This window comes from Sorex fumeus, unplaced genomic scaffold (genome assembly GCF_029834395.1).
Source record: "Sorex fumeus unplaced genomic scaffold, SorFum_2.1 ptg000018l, whole genome shotgun sequence".
NCBI classification, from domain to species: Eukaryota; Metazoa; Chordata; class Mammalia; order Eulipotyphla; family Soricidae; genus Sorex; species Sorex fumeus.
In genome coordinates, this window is record NW_026606075.1 from 6,504,745 (window position 1) to 6,520,456 (window position 15,712).

General features: G+C 40.8%; 1 protein-coding gene across 1 annotated transcript in view; it reads right to left on the reverse strand.

The window, feature by feature from the left end:
- FAM81B (family with sequence similarity 81 member B) overlaps positions 1-15,712 on the reverse strand; it is a 68,577-nt gene that overhangs the window by 31,044 nt on the left and 21,821 nt on the right. Inside the window, exon 4 of the mRNA XM_056112410.1 lies at positions 4,521-4,764. Coding sequence (XP_055968385.1) covers positions 4,521-4,764 — 244 coding nt within the window. The remainder of the gene's footprint in view (positions 1-4,520; positions 4,765-15,712) is intronic.

Genomic DNA, 15,712 nt, shown 5'->3' on the forward strand with positions numbered 1-15,712 from the left:
TATGGGAAAACATTTGAGTTTGGTTGCTATGGTTGACTTTGGAAAATATACAAGGCAATACAATGTCTACTTCTATGATAAATATTTGTGTCGCTACCAAATTCAAATGTCAATATAAAAAAGTGAACATTTGGGTTTTGATACATGAATTTTTGAGGGGCAAGGGGACACATGTATTCAAGTTATAGTGAAGGTATCAGGATTTGGGAAAACATTCAAATTTAGTTGTATTTGAATAAAGTCTAAACTCTGTTTAAATTGAGTGGGTGGAGAGATAGTACAGCAGGTAGGGCGCTTGCCTTGCACTCAGTTGACTGGGTTGAATCCCCAGCATCTCATATACTCCTCTGAGCCTGGCTAGGAGGAATTTCTGGATACAGTGCTGGGAGTAACTCCTGAGCACTGCTGGTATGGCCGAAAAAAAAAAAGAAAGAAAAAAGAAAAAGAAATGTAGATTCATCTTGCCAAACAGATGTGTGTAGCTATACAGATCAGTATGATGTAATGAAGACTTTAGTAGCACCGTAGCCCTGTTCTATTGTTCATCGATTTGCTTGAGTGGGCACCAGTAATGTCTCTATTGTGAGACTTGTTGTTACTGTTTTTGGCATATCAAATACGCCACAGGGAGCTTGCCAGGCTCTGCCATGTGGGAATGAAGACCTTAGTAAGTATGATAAGTAAATATGTGCAATGTGATAAGTACAATCAATGGATGGAGAAATTTCACAAATGGTGTTTGAACTTCTAGCTACATTTATTTATTTACATTTGTTCTGCTTACTAATGTAGAACCTCATGTCATTTATCAAAATGGATTTAAAAAGACTGAGACACAGAAAGTAAGCCATAAAATTGGAAATTATAGAGGGCATCATTTTCTGAATCTCATTGCTTATTCTTTTTGTTTAGTTTTGGATTCTCAACTGGTGGTGTTCAGGGATTACTCTTGGTGGTGTTCAGGGGACCCTAAGGAATGTCAGGGATTGAACCTAGGTTAGCCACGTGCAAGGCAAGTGCTCTAACCGCTGTACTTTCTTTCTATGCCAAGAATCTTATTGCTTATTCTTAAAAATAATGAGAGGGACCTGGAGGAATAGCTTAGTGGTTTAAAGTGCTTGATTTGCAAATGTGACGTCATGAATTAAATCTCCAGTGCTGCACACATGCCAAGCTGATATAAACAGGCTGGAGAACTATAACCCATGTTATTGCCATGGTAAGCTAGAAGTAGTACCTATTAGATGGAGCCTGTCATCCACATGTCTCCCCTCATTGCATTCGGTACCATCAAGCTGGTGTTTGAAGTTAAGAAAAGAACTACTGTATTCACCATTTACCAATATACCTATTATTTTTAAACTTATTTAATAAAACAGGTAAATGGCAATAAGAACTAAAAGGCACTAAAAGCCCTAAAAGAGAAATTTGCCAAAGACTTTAACAGATTATTGAAGAGACATGGAAATTGTTACAATTATTTTCCAAAATTGGGCTAGAGTGATAGCACAGTGGGTAGGGCATTTGCCTTGCATGCAACCAACATGGCCGACCTGAGTTTGATTCCTCTGCCCCTCATAGAGAACCTGGCAAGCTACCAAGAGTACCTTACCTGTGCGGCAAAACCTGGCAAGCTACCCGTGATGTATTCGATATGCCAAACACAGTAATAAGTCTCACAATGTTACTGGGCCCGCTCGAGAAAATAGATGAACAACTGGAGGACAGTGACAGTGACAGATTTTCCAAAATTAAGGAGGCTCATTTCTAGCACATCAAATAAGCAAATATTTAAAAAAAAACATAAATTCTAGCCTAGACAGTGAAAAAAGAGCTCTCATATATTTTTAATGGAAGTGGAACCAGCTCTACACTTTTGGGAAACCAATTTGTCAACTGGCATCAAGAACTTCATGCATCGCTGTGTTCATTACTGATCATTCCAATTCTAAGACTGTAGAGGATGGGAATAATGAAAAGACATTTTCCAGAAAATTATTTTAACATTTGAGAACAATGTAGCAATTCATATTGTATTGGTCATAAACTGTTTAAAATAACAGATGGGGGAGTTCATGATATGATTTTTAGATTAAAGATGACAGATAAAATCTCAACTTCCTAATGGTTCCGGGCTCAGCTGCCCTCAGCCTACAAGGACTAATGAGAAAGGCAGCTGAGTGTTTTGGTCGAGATTTCCATTTTGTGGTAGAATTGTGAGAATTTTTTTCCCAGGTTAAACATTTTCCCCCTTAGGCTTTCAAAATAATTGCAATGAATAGGTATTGCTTTTATAAGTTGGGGAAATAGATTATAAGTAATGCTATACATAAGATTCTCTCTCTCTTTTTTTTTTCATAAGCTAAACTTTTAAACTTGTAATTTCCTGCCAGGTAAAATAAGGAATAGCTAAAAATAAGCAATCAACAGCTAACATTCAGATTTATTGAAAGAATTTTTTAATAGCAGGGCCAGAGAGATAGTATGATGGGTAAGGCACTTGTACATGAATGACCCAAATTTGATCCTGGCATCCCACACGATCCCTCAAGGACTACAGAAGCCAAGAGCAAATCCTGAGTGTAAGCATGTATGGCCTACCCCACCATGCGCGCACACACACACACACACACACACACACACAATATAAAGACTTGATTCAAGCTTTTAATAAGTTTAGGTTCTTTTAAAATGCTTGGATAGTTTTCATTTTCCTAGAAAATGATTATTAATTAATTTGTTGAATAGCTTATTTAAAAAAATTTTTTCCAACAATTTAATCCTAAAAAAAATCTACTTCATCTTAAAATTAACTACAACTTTGTTATGTTGTGATGAGCACTTGCACCATGGTTAATGGTGCTCACATAGTTGGTTGCGGTAAATTATTAATCACAATATTTGTTGCTACACAGGAAATTAATAATGGAAATATCACTGGGATTGCACTTGACAAGGGGGGGGGGGTTGTGCCAAGGATCAAAACTAAGCCTGATGGGGCTGGTGTGATAGCACAGCGGGTAGGGTGTTTGCCTTGCATGCAGCCAACCCGAGTTCGATTCCCAGCACCCTGTGCATTGCCGGGTGTGACCCAAAAAGAAAAAAAATTGAGGCTGAAAGCACTTGTCATTCACCTCTGAGTCTCCCCTAAAATATTTTTCAGTACAGTTTTCTGTATAATTAGACCAGGCTTTTCTCCTCTTCACTATTTATGCCAAAGTCTTAACAAAAATTCAAATGTCATATAAGATTGTACAGTTCTTAGGAAGTGTTTTTGGCTTAGTCTTTTTTTGATAGCAAAGATAATTATTATAAGAAAAGAAATTTAACAAGCTTTCTAGAGACTGAAAACATTTTCCTCAGCGTTGAATATTTTAGTAGAGGTATAATTAATATGAATTGACATCGAAATACATACCTGAATATATTTTGAAAAATGAGATAGTTTTATTTAGGGAAATATAAGGAGGGAGCGACAGAGTAATATGCTCAAGAGAACATGAACTTCTCCATAATGTAGAATATCTTGAGAATGAGTTACCCTTTCTCAAAACGTTCTGAAGCCACAACAGTGTTTGGTCAGATCTCGGAAGAATTGGGAGGCCAGTGTGACCAGTGCAAAGGAAAAAGGGTGGGAGGTGAGGTTAGAGATTGTTGGACTCAGATGTGTTGGTCTATGACCCAGCATTGTCACGGGTCACCAAGAGCTCAATCTGAAATTATTACAGTAATAAAATTTTGGAGACTTAGAAAGCGCGATAGCACAGCGGTAGGGCGTTTGCCTTACAAGCAGCCAACATGGCCGACCCGAGTTCGATTCCTCTGCCCCTCTCAGAGAGCCCGGCAAGCTACTGAGAGTATTCGATATGCCAGACACAGTAACAACAAAGTCTCCAATGGAGACGTTACTGGGCCCGCTCGAGCAAATCGACGATCAACGGGAGGGCCTTTACCTTTACCTTTTAGAATCAAATAAATTCCTTAATACAATGTCTGATGCAAGCAATTTCCATTGCTGTCATAAAATAGACAAACATTTTTTTAAAAAAGAATTTCTTTGACCACCCTGGTTATGTGTGTGATACATTGGATCACTAAGCAAACTGTCATTGACAGTATTGTGGATCAAGAAGCTAAAAAAAAAAGTGGGCAAAAGAATGAAAAGCATTCTTTTCAACTTTTTTGAATTTTTAGTTTTAGGGAGAGGCACACCCTGGGGTGCTCAGAATTTACCCTTGACTCTGAGCTTAAAGATCACTCCTGGTGGGCTTGGGGAACCGTATGGAGTGATGGGTTTGGCAGTGTGCAAGGCAAGTGCCCTGTCAGCTGTACTATTGCCCCAACCCCACTTCCAATTATTTGGCATAAAAATAGAGTTAAAAAAGTGAACTGTTTCTTTCTGGGGCAGCAACCAAATTATAATCACTTAAACCATGAAGACTTATTTCTATAGTTGCAAAGGACATTGATGCTGTTACACTGCAGGTGTTGATGCTGACAACTAGTTCTGAAAGAACTACCTCAATGTTTTGGCTGAGTTTCTTGACGATGGCAGTGATGGTATGAATATGGTTTTCCAAAAGCTTCCTGGCGAGTGATTCCTCTGTTCGATAGCCCTTGGTCCCTTGAAGACAGGCAGAGAGCTCCTCCTTAATGTGGAAGGCTTGTTCAAGGAGGAAAGTGACTGTGCGCTCCTGGTTGCTGAGTCTGCTGTGTAGGTGACTTTTGTCATTGTTTTGAATATCAGGAAGAAAATGTTCATCCCTGGTCAAGAAAAGGGACACATCAAAGCATTATGAGAATAGGCCGAGCCAGAATTTGCATCCTCCTGTATTCTCTGCGAAGTCTGAGGGTGTAAGTTCTCTTTTCTTTGGAGACGGGGAGCATCAGACATACCTAGCAGCACTCAGGGACTACTTCGAGACTTGTTTGGAGGACCATGTGGTGCTGGGGATTGAATCTGGTCTCTGGCATATAAAGCATGTGTTCTAGCCCTGTGCATACCCCCCCCCCCCCCAACCCCCCGTCCACTTACCTTTTATTGGGTAGAAGCTTGAGTCTTGTTTCATCTGAGAAGCTGATATGACTTATGCCTGATCCGGTCCCAGTCATTTTTCATGTTCTCCAAGCAAGAATTGTTCTATAAATTTTACCCACTTTTCTTTTTTCTTTACTTATTTTTGTTTGTTTGATTTTTTTTGTTGTTTGTTTTTGGTCCACACCCCAGTGGTGCTCATGGCTTATTCCTGACTCTGCACTCATGGATCACTCCTGGCAGTCATGGAGGATTGTAATGGGGTGCAGGGGATCAAGTCTGGGTTGGCCACATACAAGGCAAACACCCTATCCTCTGTTACTGTTGTTCCAGTCCTATTTCACTCACTTTTTAACAAGTCAAGTAAGATAGATTATGGATACACATAGATTTACTAGCTGATGATTCTGATTGAAGGAAGGGTTGCCTTCTCAGAGCTGGGCAGTGGCTCAAAGGCAAAGTTGTGTAAAGAGTCAGAGGTCTAAGGAAAAGTTAACTGAGTAAATTAAAAAAGAAAAAAGGCAAGGGCTATTTAGTATGAGGCAAAAGGTCATGTAAAACTGGATAACCCCCATTGGCATTAGTTATACTATTCTTCACCTTATAGGTTGACTTCCTGAAGAGTACTTTTATTGTATATTTAATTTACTTCCCTTATTTCTTTTAACTTAATCTCTGAAGTCCTACCCATTATTTACTTTGGACAATTCCTTAGAAGCAAGCCAAGTACAGCCTACCCTCAAGGGGAAAAGATTCAAGTTCACTTCTTGAAAAGTGAGGCAGGAAACTATTGAGGGGACACTTAAAAATCACCATGCAGTAATAGAATCCAACTAGCTTCTGTCTCTAGTCATAACTTTCTGTGGGCAAGAAAGCACGTTGTGACAAGAATATGTGGAATTTGTGGTATTGCTTTGAGTTAGGGCTCCAGGATTTGGGGAATGCTGGGAGATTTATAGACTCAAAGCATACCACGCCAGCTGCCTTGCTCCAGGTTCCTGGGAGTCCCTGCAGAGCCACCAGGAGAGAATCTCTAGCTACAGCCTGCCTTTTAGAGGACCCACTCAACTTCTGCCTCAGGAAAGAGGATATTCTTAGCAACACAGAAATTTGAAGTCAAGTTAACTTGTTAGCTAAATAAAATCTGCCTTCCAATAGGGCTGGAGCTGTCGTATAGTGGATACATGCAACTCACCCAGGTTCAATTCCCATTCAATTCTAGTTACCCCAAATGGTCCCCCAAGTTCCTCCAGGAGTGATTTCTGAGTGCAGAACCAAGAGTAAGTCCTAAGAATGTCATGTATTTCTCCCACCCCAAATAAAACAGAAAAGAAAATCTTCCCTGAGGAACAGTTCCAGGGCTCAGGAAGGTTCCCACTAAATTGTTGAATTAGCATGACAACTGGCTTCCCATTGAGGCTATCTGGGGAGGTCGGGAAGTTTCCCTCTGGATATTCTGACTCCTTCCTTTGACCACTTCTTCAGACACCGTATCATTCTCTAACCACAAGGAAATCACAGATGAATTGGTTGGGATTGAAGGAGAGCCACGACCTGATCTTTTATTTCTGAAATAAAAGCTTCGTCTAAGGGGACTTCTGTAGCACTGTCCTCCCTTTGTTCATACTTTTGCTAAGTGGGCACTAATAACATCTCCATTGTGAGACTTGTTGTGACTGTTTTTGGCATATTGTATATGTCATGGGTAGCTTGCCAGGCTTTGTTGTGTGGGCGAGATACTCTCAGTAGCTTACTGGACTCTCCGAGAGGGATGGAAGAATCAAACTCGGCTCAGCCGCGTTCAAGGCAAACACCCTACCCTCTGTGCTATCTCTCCAAGCCAAGAGGACTACTATCCTGGGAAAAGTCCTTCTTCCTCACCATCCTCTCTCCTCCCTAAAACCTTGCAGGACCAAAAGAGAGAAAATGAAAAGAACTGGAAAATCCATGGGGTGATGGTAATTATATTAAACTGGAGACTGTGCTGTACGGTGTCAGTGTGCTGCTTGGTTGACTAGTCAGGAATAATTTCCTTCCCTAGTCTCTGGGAACACTTTGAGTGGACAACCCTTTATTTTATCTTTCTCATGAATTGAATGGGTGAAGAGGGGTTACCGCTTTCTGGGGCAGCACAATCTCAGTAGTGTGTCAGTATAATGGGTATAAAGACTTACCATGTTTGCTCTCTCTCACAATAACTTTGGAGAACCCTCCCAGGTTCTGAATGACCTAAGTGGAGAGGAATTATTGACTGGTCTTGCATTCCAGTGTCTCTTTTTCCCTTCCTGCCGTATTCTCTTACCTTCCTTTTCAGTGTGTGGATCCCAGAGCATTATATCATCTGTTCTCTTGTCTATTTCTCAAAGCTTGTTTACTGCACAACCAAGTCATTAATCTTCTGTTCTCTGGTCTATTTCTCAAAGCCTGTTTACTGCACAACCAAATCAAACCTGGTTTGACCTGGGGCCAAGCTAGCTCAGCCTGGCAGTAGGAGGAATAAACGGGGAAGAATGTCCACGGTCATTATTCTTTTGCTACTCCCCCTCTATTGTTAGGGAAAACTCTGTTCCCATGGAATTTCAAACTGTGGTCTAAGTGTTCTCACACAATACATCAGGCAAAGCACCGGGCTTTGCTGGTTTGAAGCTGACGCAGCAGTCACCAACATTTAGGGAACAATTTACTTTAGATATGTCAATATTCAGGCATTTGAGACTTGGGTATCAGACAGTTGCTTCTACACTATTCTGAGATAATGACAGAAGTGTAGGATGGGAGTGCCTAACTATTCAGGTGCTCACTCAGATCCTGTCTCCTGTGCTTCCTGGAGTTGACAAAACTTTCCTGAAGCCAGGATCTGGCTGAAATCTCCAGGAAAAAGGAACTCACAGCTCAGAATCTCAGGACATTTAAGATCTTTTCAAAAACCAACTAGATTACAGTTTGCTACAAGATACAAATACTAAATATATGCGAAATATATATGCAATAAAGAAAAAATTAAAAGCCTGTAAACACATAAAAAAGAAGTAAGTTTTACCTAAACAACCTCTCCAAACTAGAAAAATCAAAAAACAAAACCAGTAGAAAGACATGTAGCACTGTCCTCCTGTTGTTCATCAATTTGCTCGAGCGGGCACCAGTAATATCTCCATTGTGAGACTTGTTGTTACTGTTTTTGCCACAAGTGGCTTGCCAGACTTTGCTGTGCAAGCAGGATACTCTAGGTAGCTTGCTGGGATCTCCAAGAGGGGCAGAAGAATCGAACCCAGGTAGGCTGCCTGCAAGGCAAATCCCTACGTGCTGTGCTATCGCTCCAGCCCAGTAAAAATTTTAGGCATGAAAAATGCAATGTCCCTCTCACCCCCCAATTTTTAATGGGATAAAGTGGGACAGAATGAAGAGCTGAAGATTGAGTTTGATTTGGAACCCCAGATAGCAAAAATTTGTCAGACAGAGAGAGAATTGGTAGTCCAAGTAAGAGAGGGGACGGTCAGAAGGTGAAGCTCTGTGGTCCTCTTAAGATGGTGCTCAGCCTCAAAAGAAACAGTGAACAAAATAAAAAGACAGTCTACAGAATGGGAAAGGATATTCACACAATACACATTGGACCAGGGATTGATATCAAGGATATACAAAGTACTAGTTGAACTTCACAAGATGAAAACATCCAACCCCATCCAAAAATGGGGCAACGAAATGAACGGAAACTTTCTGAAAGAAGAAATCCAAATGGCAAAAAGGCACATGAGAAAATGCTCTACATCATTAATCATCAGGGAGATGCAGATCAAAACAATGAGATATCATTTCATACCACAGAGACTGGCCCAAATCCAAGAGAACAAAAGAAACCGGTGTTGATGCGGATGTGGCGAGAAAGGGACCCTTCTTGACTGCTGGTGGGAATGCCGACTGGTTCAGCCCTTTTGGAAAACACTATGGACGATTCCCCAAAAATTAGAAATTGAGCTCCCATTTGACCCAGCAATACCACTCCTGGGAATATATCCCAGAGAGGCAAAAAGGTATAGTCAAAGTGACATTTGCACTTGTTTGTTCATTGCAGCACTCTTTACAATAGCCAGAATCTGGAAAAAAAAACAACCTGAATGCCCAAGAACAGATGACTGGTTAAAGAAACTTTGGTACATCTACAAAATGGAGTATTATGTAGCTGTTAGAAAAGAAGAAGTCATGAAATTTACATACAAGTGGTACTACATGGAAAGTATCATGCTAAGAGAAATGAGTCAGGAAGAGAAAGACACAGAAAGATTGCATTCATCTGGGGAATATAAAGTAACAAAATAGGAGACTAACACCCAAGAATAGCCGAGATAAGTACCAGGAGGTTTACTCCATGGCTTGGAGGCCAGCCGCGCATGCTAGGGGAAAAGGGAGCTCAGATAGATATGGGAGCACCAAATAAAGGGTGTTGGGAGGATCCTCCCAGGAGGGGAGAAGCATGCTGAAAGTAGACTATGGACTGAAAATGTTTGCCACTCAATGCCTCTTTTGCAAACTACAGCACCCAAAAGGAGAGAGAGAACAAAAGGGAATGCCCTGCCACAGAGGCAGGGTGGGATGGGGGGATGGGGGGTGGGAGGGATATTGGGACCCGTAGTGGTGGAAAATGGGCACTGGTGGAGGGATGGGTACTCGATCATTGTATAACTGAAACCCAAGCACAAAAATTTGTAAGTCTATAACTGTACCTCATGGTGTTTCACAAATAAAAATTAAATTAGGAGGTGCTCAGCAAACTCCTGTCTGCACTGCTTCCGCACAGACACAACAATCCTGCTTCAGTATCAGAAGATGCTTTTGAAAAAGAATGGAGATTTTGTGCCAGTGTTGCCATAAGGAAAAGTGAAAGACATTATTGAGAAGGGTAAGAAAGCCTGGGACACTATCTTGCCTGGATTGCTATTGGGACACTGCGACTTGAGATTGAGAGACATGTAGGGAGTTCCCGGGGAGAAGTAAGGGCTTCCTCCCACACCACGGAGCTCTGTGTCTGAGTGGAGCCTCTACTCCAGGTGTGGAAAATAGATGGACTTTTCTCTGGAGAATAATAGAAATCTAGGAAGCAGAGAGTGCAAAGGGGGGTGGAGGGAATTGATTAATGAATGAGGAGCAGACTTAATCATAGAACTTGCATTTGATGTAAGTAACCCTCTGTGTGAGTGCAAGAAGGAGGGCAGTTTCTTTGTCAGAGACTGCTAGACTAATAAAAATAAATAAATAAATAAATAAATAAATAAAAAAGACTGCTAGATTGTCTTGAGCATTATAGCACACGAAGGAAATGAAAAAAGGAGTCAGAGTTGGAGGCCAAATCCTCCTGCCCTCCGGGGCTGTGGGGACTTCCACTTTGGTCCTGTGACCACCTACTGTGGGTTACCACAGCAGCCGCTAAGGCTTCTGGGTAAAGCTTTCTATGTGGAACTTGCTAGCAGTAGGCAGTAACTATAGCTCCTTCCCCTGGTTTCCCCATAGCCATCTCCTGCAGTTATACAAAACAATTATCTTTTTTTTTTTTTGTGGTGATAGAAATTAGCTTTATTTTTTTTCCCTTTATTTTATTTTATTTTTTTTTAAAGTTGTAGATTTACAATTTTTTGTGCTTGGGTTTCAATTATACAATGATCAGATACCCATCCCTCCACCAGTGCCCATTTTCCACCACCATAGATAATATCCCTCCCACCCCCATCCCCCCATCCCCCCTGTCTCTGTGGCAGGGCAATCCCCTGTGTTCTCTCTCTCCTTTTGGGTGCAAAACACTTATCTTTTCCACTGCCTGGGTTCCAAGGACCACTAGGCATCCTGTTTGCTATGAAGACCATGATCACCCATATCACCCACCTCCTCCAACAGTCACTCTGCTCTTCCCGAACCTTTGGGGAGAACTACTTTGTAGAACCTGCTAAGAATGAGGCTGCAGCTGAGAAGTCTTGGAAAGCTCTGCTGGTGGGCTCCACCTTGAGTGAACAGAGATTGCTCGTCTCTTGTCTGCCTGAGCAGCTGCAGACATCCTCCCCCAGCCTACCATAGCAAACTCCTTATTTCCCATCTTCTCAGGGCTGGAGCGATAGCACAGCGGGTAGGGCGTTCGCCTTACACGCGGCCAACATGGCCTACCCGAGTTCGATTCCTCCGCCCCTCTCGGAGAGCCCGGCAAGCTACCGAGAGTATTCGATATGCCAGACACAGTAACGACAAAGTCTCCAATGGAGACGTTACTGGGCCCGCTCGAGCAAATCGACGATCAACGGGAGGTCCTTTACCTTTACCTTTACCATCTTCTGGCCCACAGGTTGTATTCTTAGGTCATCACCATTCCCAGGCTGGCTCTTGAGAACCTGTCTTCCTGATTAGTGATTATGCTTCAGCCTGCTCAACACCAGAGGAAAATACACAAGGTCTGTACCAGGAAGCCTTCAATTCTAATACAAAGCCATTATGTCAGGCCTGGGAAGGAGAGGGGTTAAGTCTAATTTATTTAGTTCTTATTTAATATTTTTATGAAGGAGAGGGGATAAGAGGCACTTCCTGAAGTGCTCAGGGCTTATTTCTGACTTTGTGCTCAGGGATCACTCCTGGTGGTGCTCAGAGGACCATTTGTGGTGCTGGGAATCAAACTCAGCTCAACTGCATGCATGGCAAGAACTTTAAATGATTGTACTCTCTCTCTGGCTCTATTTCATCAAATTTATAGAAATAAACAAAAAGTACCAAACTCTAAGAGAGGATAAAGGAAGCCAAGTCAATTGATGGATCAAAACAAAAATTTGGGGATAATTTGAATACAACAAAATTAAGTAAAATACATGAATAAAACTTCAAAGTAATATAATGATGCTCACTGAAATGAGGAGAACAATGAACAAAATCAGAACCACAGCACAGAGAAAATCTGAGAAAGCTTCAAACAGAAATCACAGAGCGAAAGCACACAGGAATTTAACTAAAAATATAGAGGGGATGCCTAGTAGACTAGATGAAGCAGAATAGAGAATAAAGAAAAGAGCCCCAAAGACCACACAAGAAAAAATAATTTAAAATAATGAAGATAACTTGAGACACATGAGGCCATAAAAATGAATAAAATTCACAATGGAGGGATCCTAGATAAAGAAGGGAGAAAGGGGCAGAAATTTGGAAGAAATAGTAGTCAAAAATTTCCCTATGTAGGGAAGAAAACACATACCACATTCAGAAACCCTACAGAGTTTTAAACCAGATAGATGCACTCCAGGACACATTAAAGTTACAATGACAAAAAATAATATTAAGAGAGAACCGTAGGGAAGGGGGGTATGGTTCAGTGTGAGGCCATTTATTTAATCCCCAACTTCGGTGTGTTTGTGTGTGTGTGTGTGTGTGTGTGTGTGTGTATGAGAAAGGCAGAGAGGGAGAGATAGAAGAGAGAGAGGAGGAAAAGAACAGGAGGAGAGACAAAGAAAGAGGGAAACAAAGAGAGTGAGAGAGAGAAAGATGGAGGGAAGGAGGAAAAGAGAGAGAGAATGTTAGAAGTAGCTTGATAAAAGCAATTAGTAACATATATGGAAACTTTACAGATGAGAAAGAAAAGACCTGCAGTATTCAAAGTGCTGAAAAGACCCCTAACAGAACACACAATCCTGTTATCTAATTCAGAATAGAAATTGTGAAAAGCAGGCAGAGAGAGAAGTTCCTGGATTATGGACAGGGGGTCAGGCGCAGTGTAGAAAGAGGGGGTGGGGAGTGGGGGCGGGTCTCTTAAAGCAAGATTCCAGATAAAGACGAAGTTTCCTCTCTTATATCCTTAATATTCCTTTAACAGAGGAGGGGATGATGGTCACTGAGTCTTTTATTCTATTTGAGCAGATGGGCAGATGAGTCGGGTGGGATGTTGAGATGATTGTTATCTGATCTTCTAGGTCATCCTGGTTAATAGGCACCACCCAGGCCCCTATGTGACATTTCATACTGGTACTTATTATCTTGAGGTCCGTGTTCCTAATTGAATTCTACTACTTATTCCTCTCGGTCCCTATCATTAGGTGTATCAAAATCTACAAAGTACCACAGAGATATCTCCAGACCCTGCACCAGACTGTCTCATTTGGGGCAACCTGAAGGGGGATGGGTGAGTTCCCTACCTGTCCCAACAGAAAATCTTTTGGATCATTTTTAGTGGATTATTTATAACAAACAATACAAAAGAAATTATTTAGGTCCTGCTTTTGGGGTAGGGTTTGGGAATTGGGGTGGAAACATTTGAAATACGGTGGTGGGTAGATGTAATGGTGGTGGGATTGGTATTAGAATATTAAATGTAACAAATTATTGCGAACAACTTTATAAAAATGTAATAAAATAAATTATTTTAATAGCAAATTAACATTTAACAATATTTAAAATGTAAATGTTTTTTAAAAAGAACTAATTCTAAATATTTATTTAGAATAATAAATTTAAGGAATATAGTCTCAATAAATATATTTTTAAAGGAAGATTGATTTAGACAGATGTAAAATTAATAGAAATAGAAAATGCAAATAAATATTAGCAACACTGTTCCAGATGAAGATATAAAATTGTTTGAAAACTATTTTACTGTAATTCATAAGAATTTTGAAAATAGTCTTCTTAAAAAATATGCAAATTCTCCAAAAGTAAAGTAAAAATTTGGCATAGTTTTAGTTTTTACCCATTCAACTTTTTATTTTTATATTACATTTAAAATTTGGTAATATTCCTTAGTGTAGTAAATTAGATAATTTATAGTTAAATATTAAAATTTTATATTATATACTAAAATACCGGCAGAGCCTGGCAAGTTCCCTGCGGTATATTCGATATGCCAAAAAAACACTAACCTGATCTGCGCGGGACGGGAACTGAGCCGCACCTCTCGGGAACAAAGCTGAACGTCTCCGGGTACCCTCTCCCCATCCCAACCAGGTATAGCCCACCGCCAGGGCCTGGGACTCTCTCTGGTCATGCGCAGCTAGCTCGATCTCATAGAATAGCCGTTTTTTTCCCCCTGATCTGTGCGGGACCAGCGCAGGGACCCTTTCCGGAGCTGCGGCCGCTAACGCGACCATGAAATTTTCTCCCACTACATATGCCCTAGGAACCATAACCTACCTTCTTAGATGGAATCTTCTCTATTTTAGCTCAACCACTAGAAACACAGTAGCCAATAACTCATAAGCCTATCTCAACTCACACTGTATATTAAGCAGAATAGTAACAGTGAACATGAAGGACTAAACCACACTTGTTACAATGGTAAAGCAACGCAAAAGCCCACCAAACTTTCTTATTGAAGAGGCTAGCCCAGAAGACATCAACAGTACTGTAGTGTTAGACAACCTCTCTGACAAGGAATTCAGAAGGGAGCTACTTAGGATGCCTAGGGAACTAAAAGATACAATGGAAAGCAATGCCAATAAAAGACAAGAGGATTTGAAGGTAGAAATGAGGAAAATGCAATCGGAAATGTCAGACCTGAAAAACCTAGTAGGCGAATTGAAAAACTCAGTGGAAGGCCTCAGCAGCAGAGTAACAGCTGCTGAGAACAGAATCAGTGAGCTCGAAGATGAAGTTCAGAGACACTCTCCAGGAAAGAGCAGAAAATGGAAAAGAGACTCACAATTCGGGAACAGATGGCAAGAGAAGATCGTGATGAAGCCAAGAGGGGTAACATAAGAATTATTGGAGTCCCAGAGGGACAGGAAGAAAACCTTGATGAAGAAGAAACTGTCAAAGACATCATTGCTACAACGTTTCCAGAGCTGAAGAAAACTTGTGACCACATTCAGGAGGCCTGAAGGGTACCAGCTAGAAGAAATCCGAATAAAAATACCCCAAGACACATTCTGATCAAAATGACCAAAACCTTAGACAGAGACAAAATTCTGAAGGCAGCAAGATCGAAGAAAGAAATCTCTTACAAAGGAGCATCCTTAAAATTCACAGCTGATTTTTCTGATGAAACCCTATGGCCCAAAAACAGTGGTGGGGCATAGTGAAAAAACTCAATGAAATAAATGCCTCTCCAAAAATACTTTACCCAGCGAGACTCTCATTCATAATAGAAGGAACAACACACAGTTTCACAGACAAACAGCAGCTCAGGAACTTCATAGACTCAAAACCATGGTTACAAGAACAACTAAATGGGCTACTTTAAGGCAAGAAAGGCCCCTCAAATACACAAAATTTCAACAGAACAATGGGACAAAATCCCATAACAATAATCTCTCTCAATGTCAATGGGCTAAAAGCACCAATTAAAAGACACAGAGTGGCAGGATGGATTAGAAAATTGAACCCAACATTCTGCTTTCTGCAAGAAACACATCTAAATAGTCAAAGCAAACACAGACTCAGAGTCAAAGGCTGGAAAACAATTCTACAGGCAAATGGCTCCCATAAAAAAGCTGGGGTAGCCATCCTAATAGCAGACCACATCGATTTCAGAATGAAGAAGGTCATAAGAGACAGTGAAGGCCATTTCTTATTGATCAAAGGATCTGTACAACAGGAAGAACTTACAATAATAAATGTATATGCACCTAATGAGAGACCAGCAAAGTACTTAAAACAACTACTCATAGATTTGGAAAAAGACATCAATAGCAACACAATACTAGTGGGAGACTTCAACACTGCTTTGTC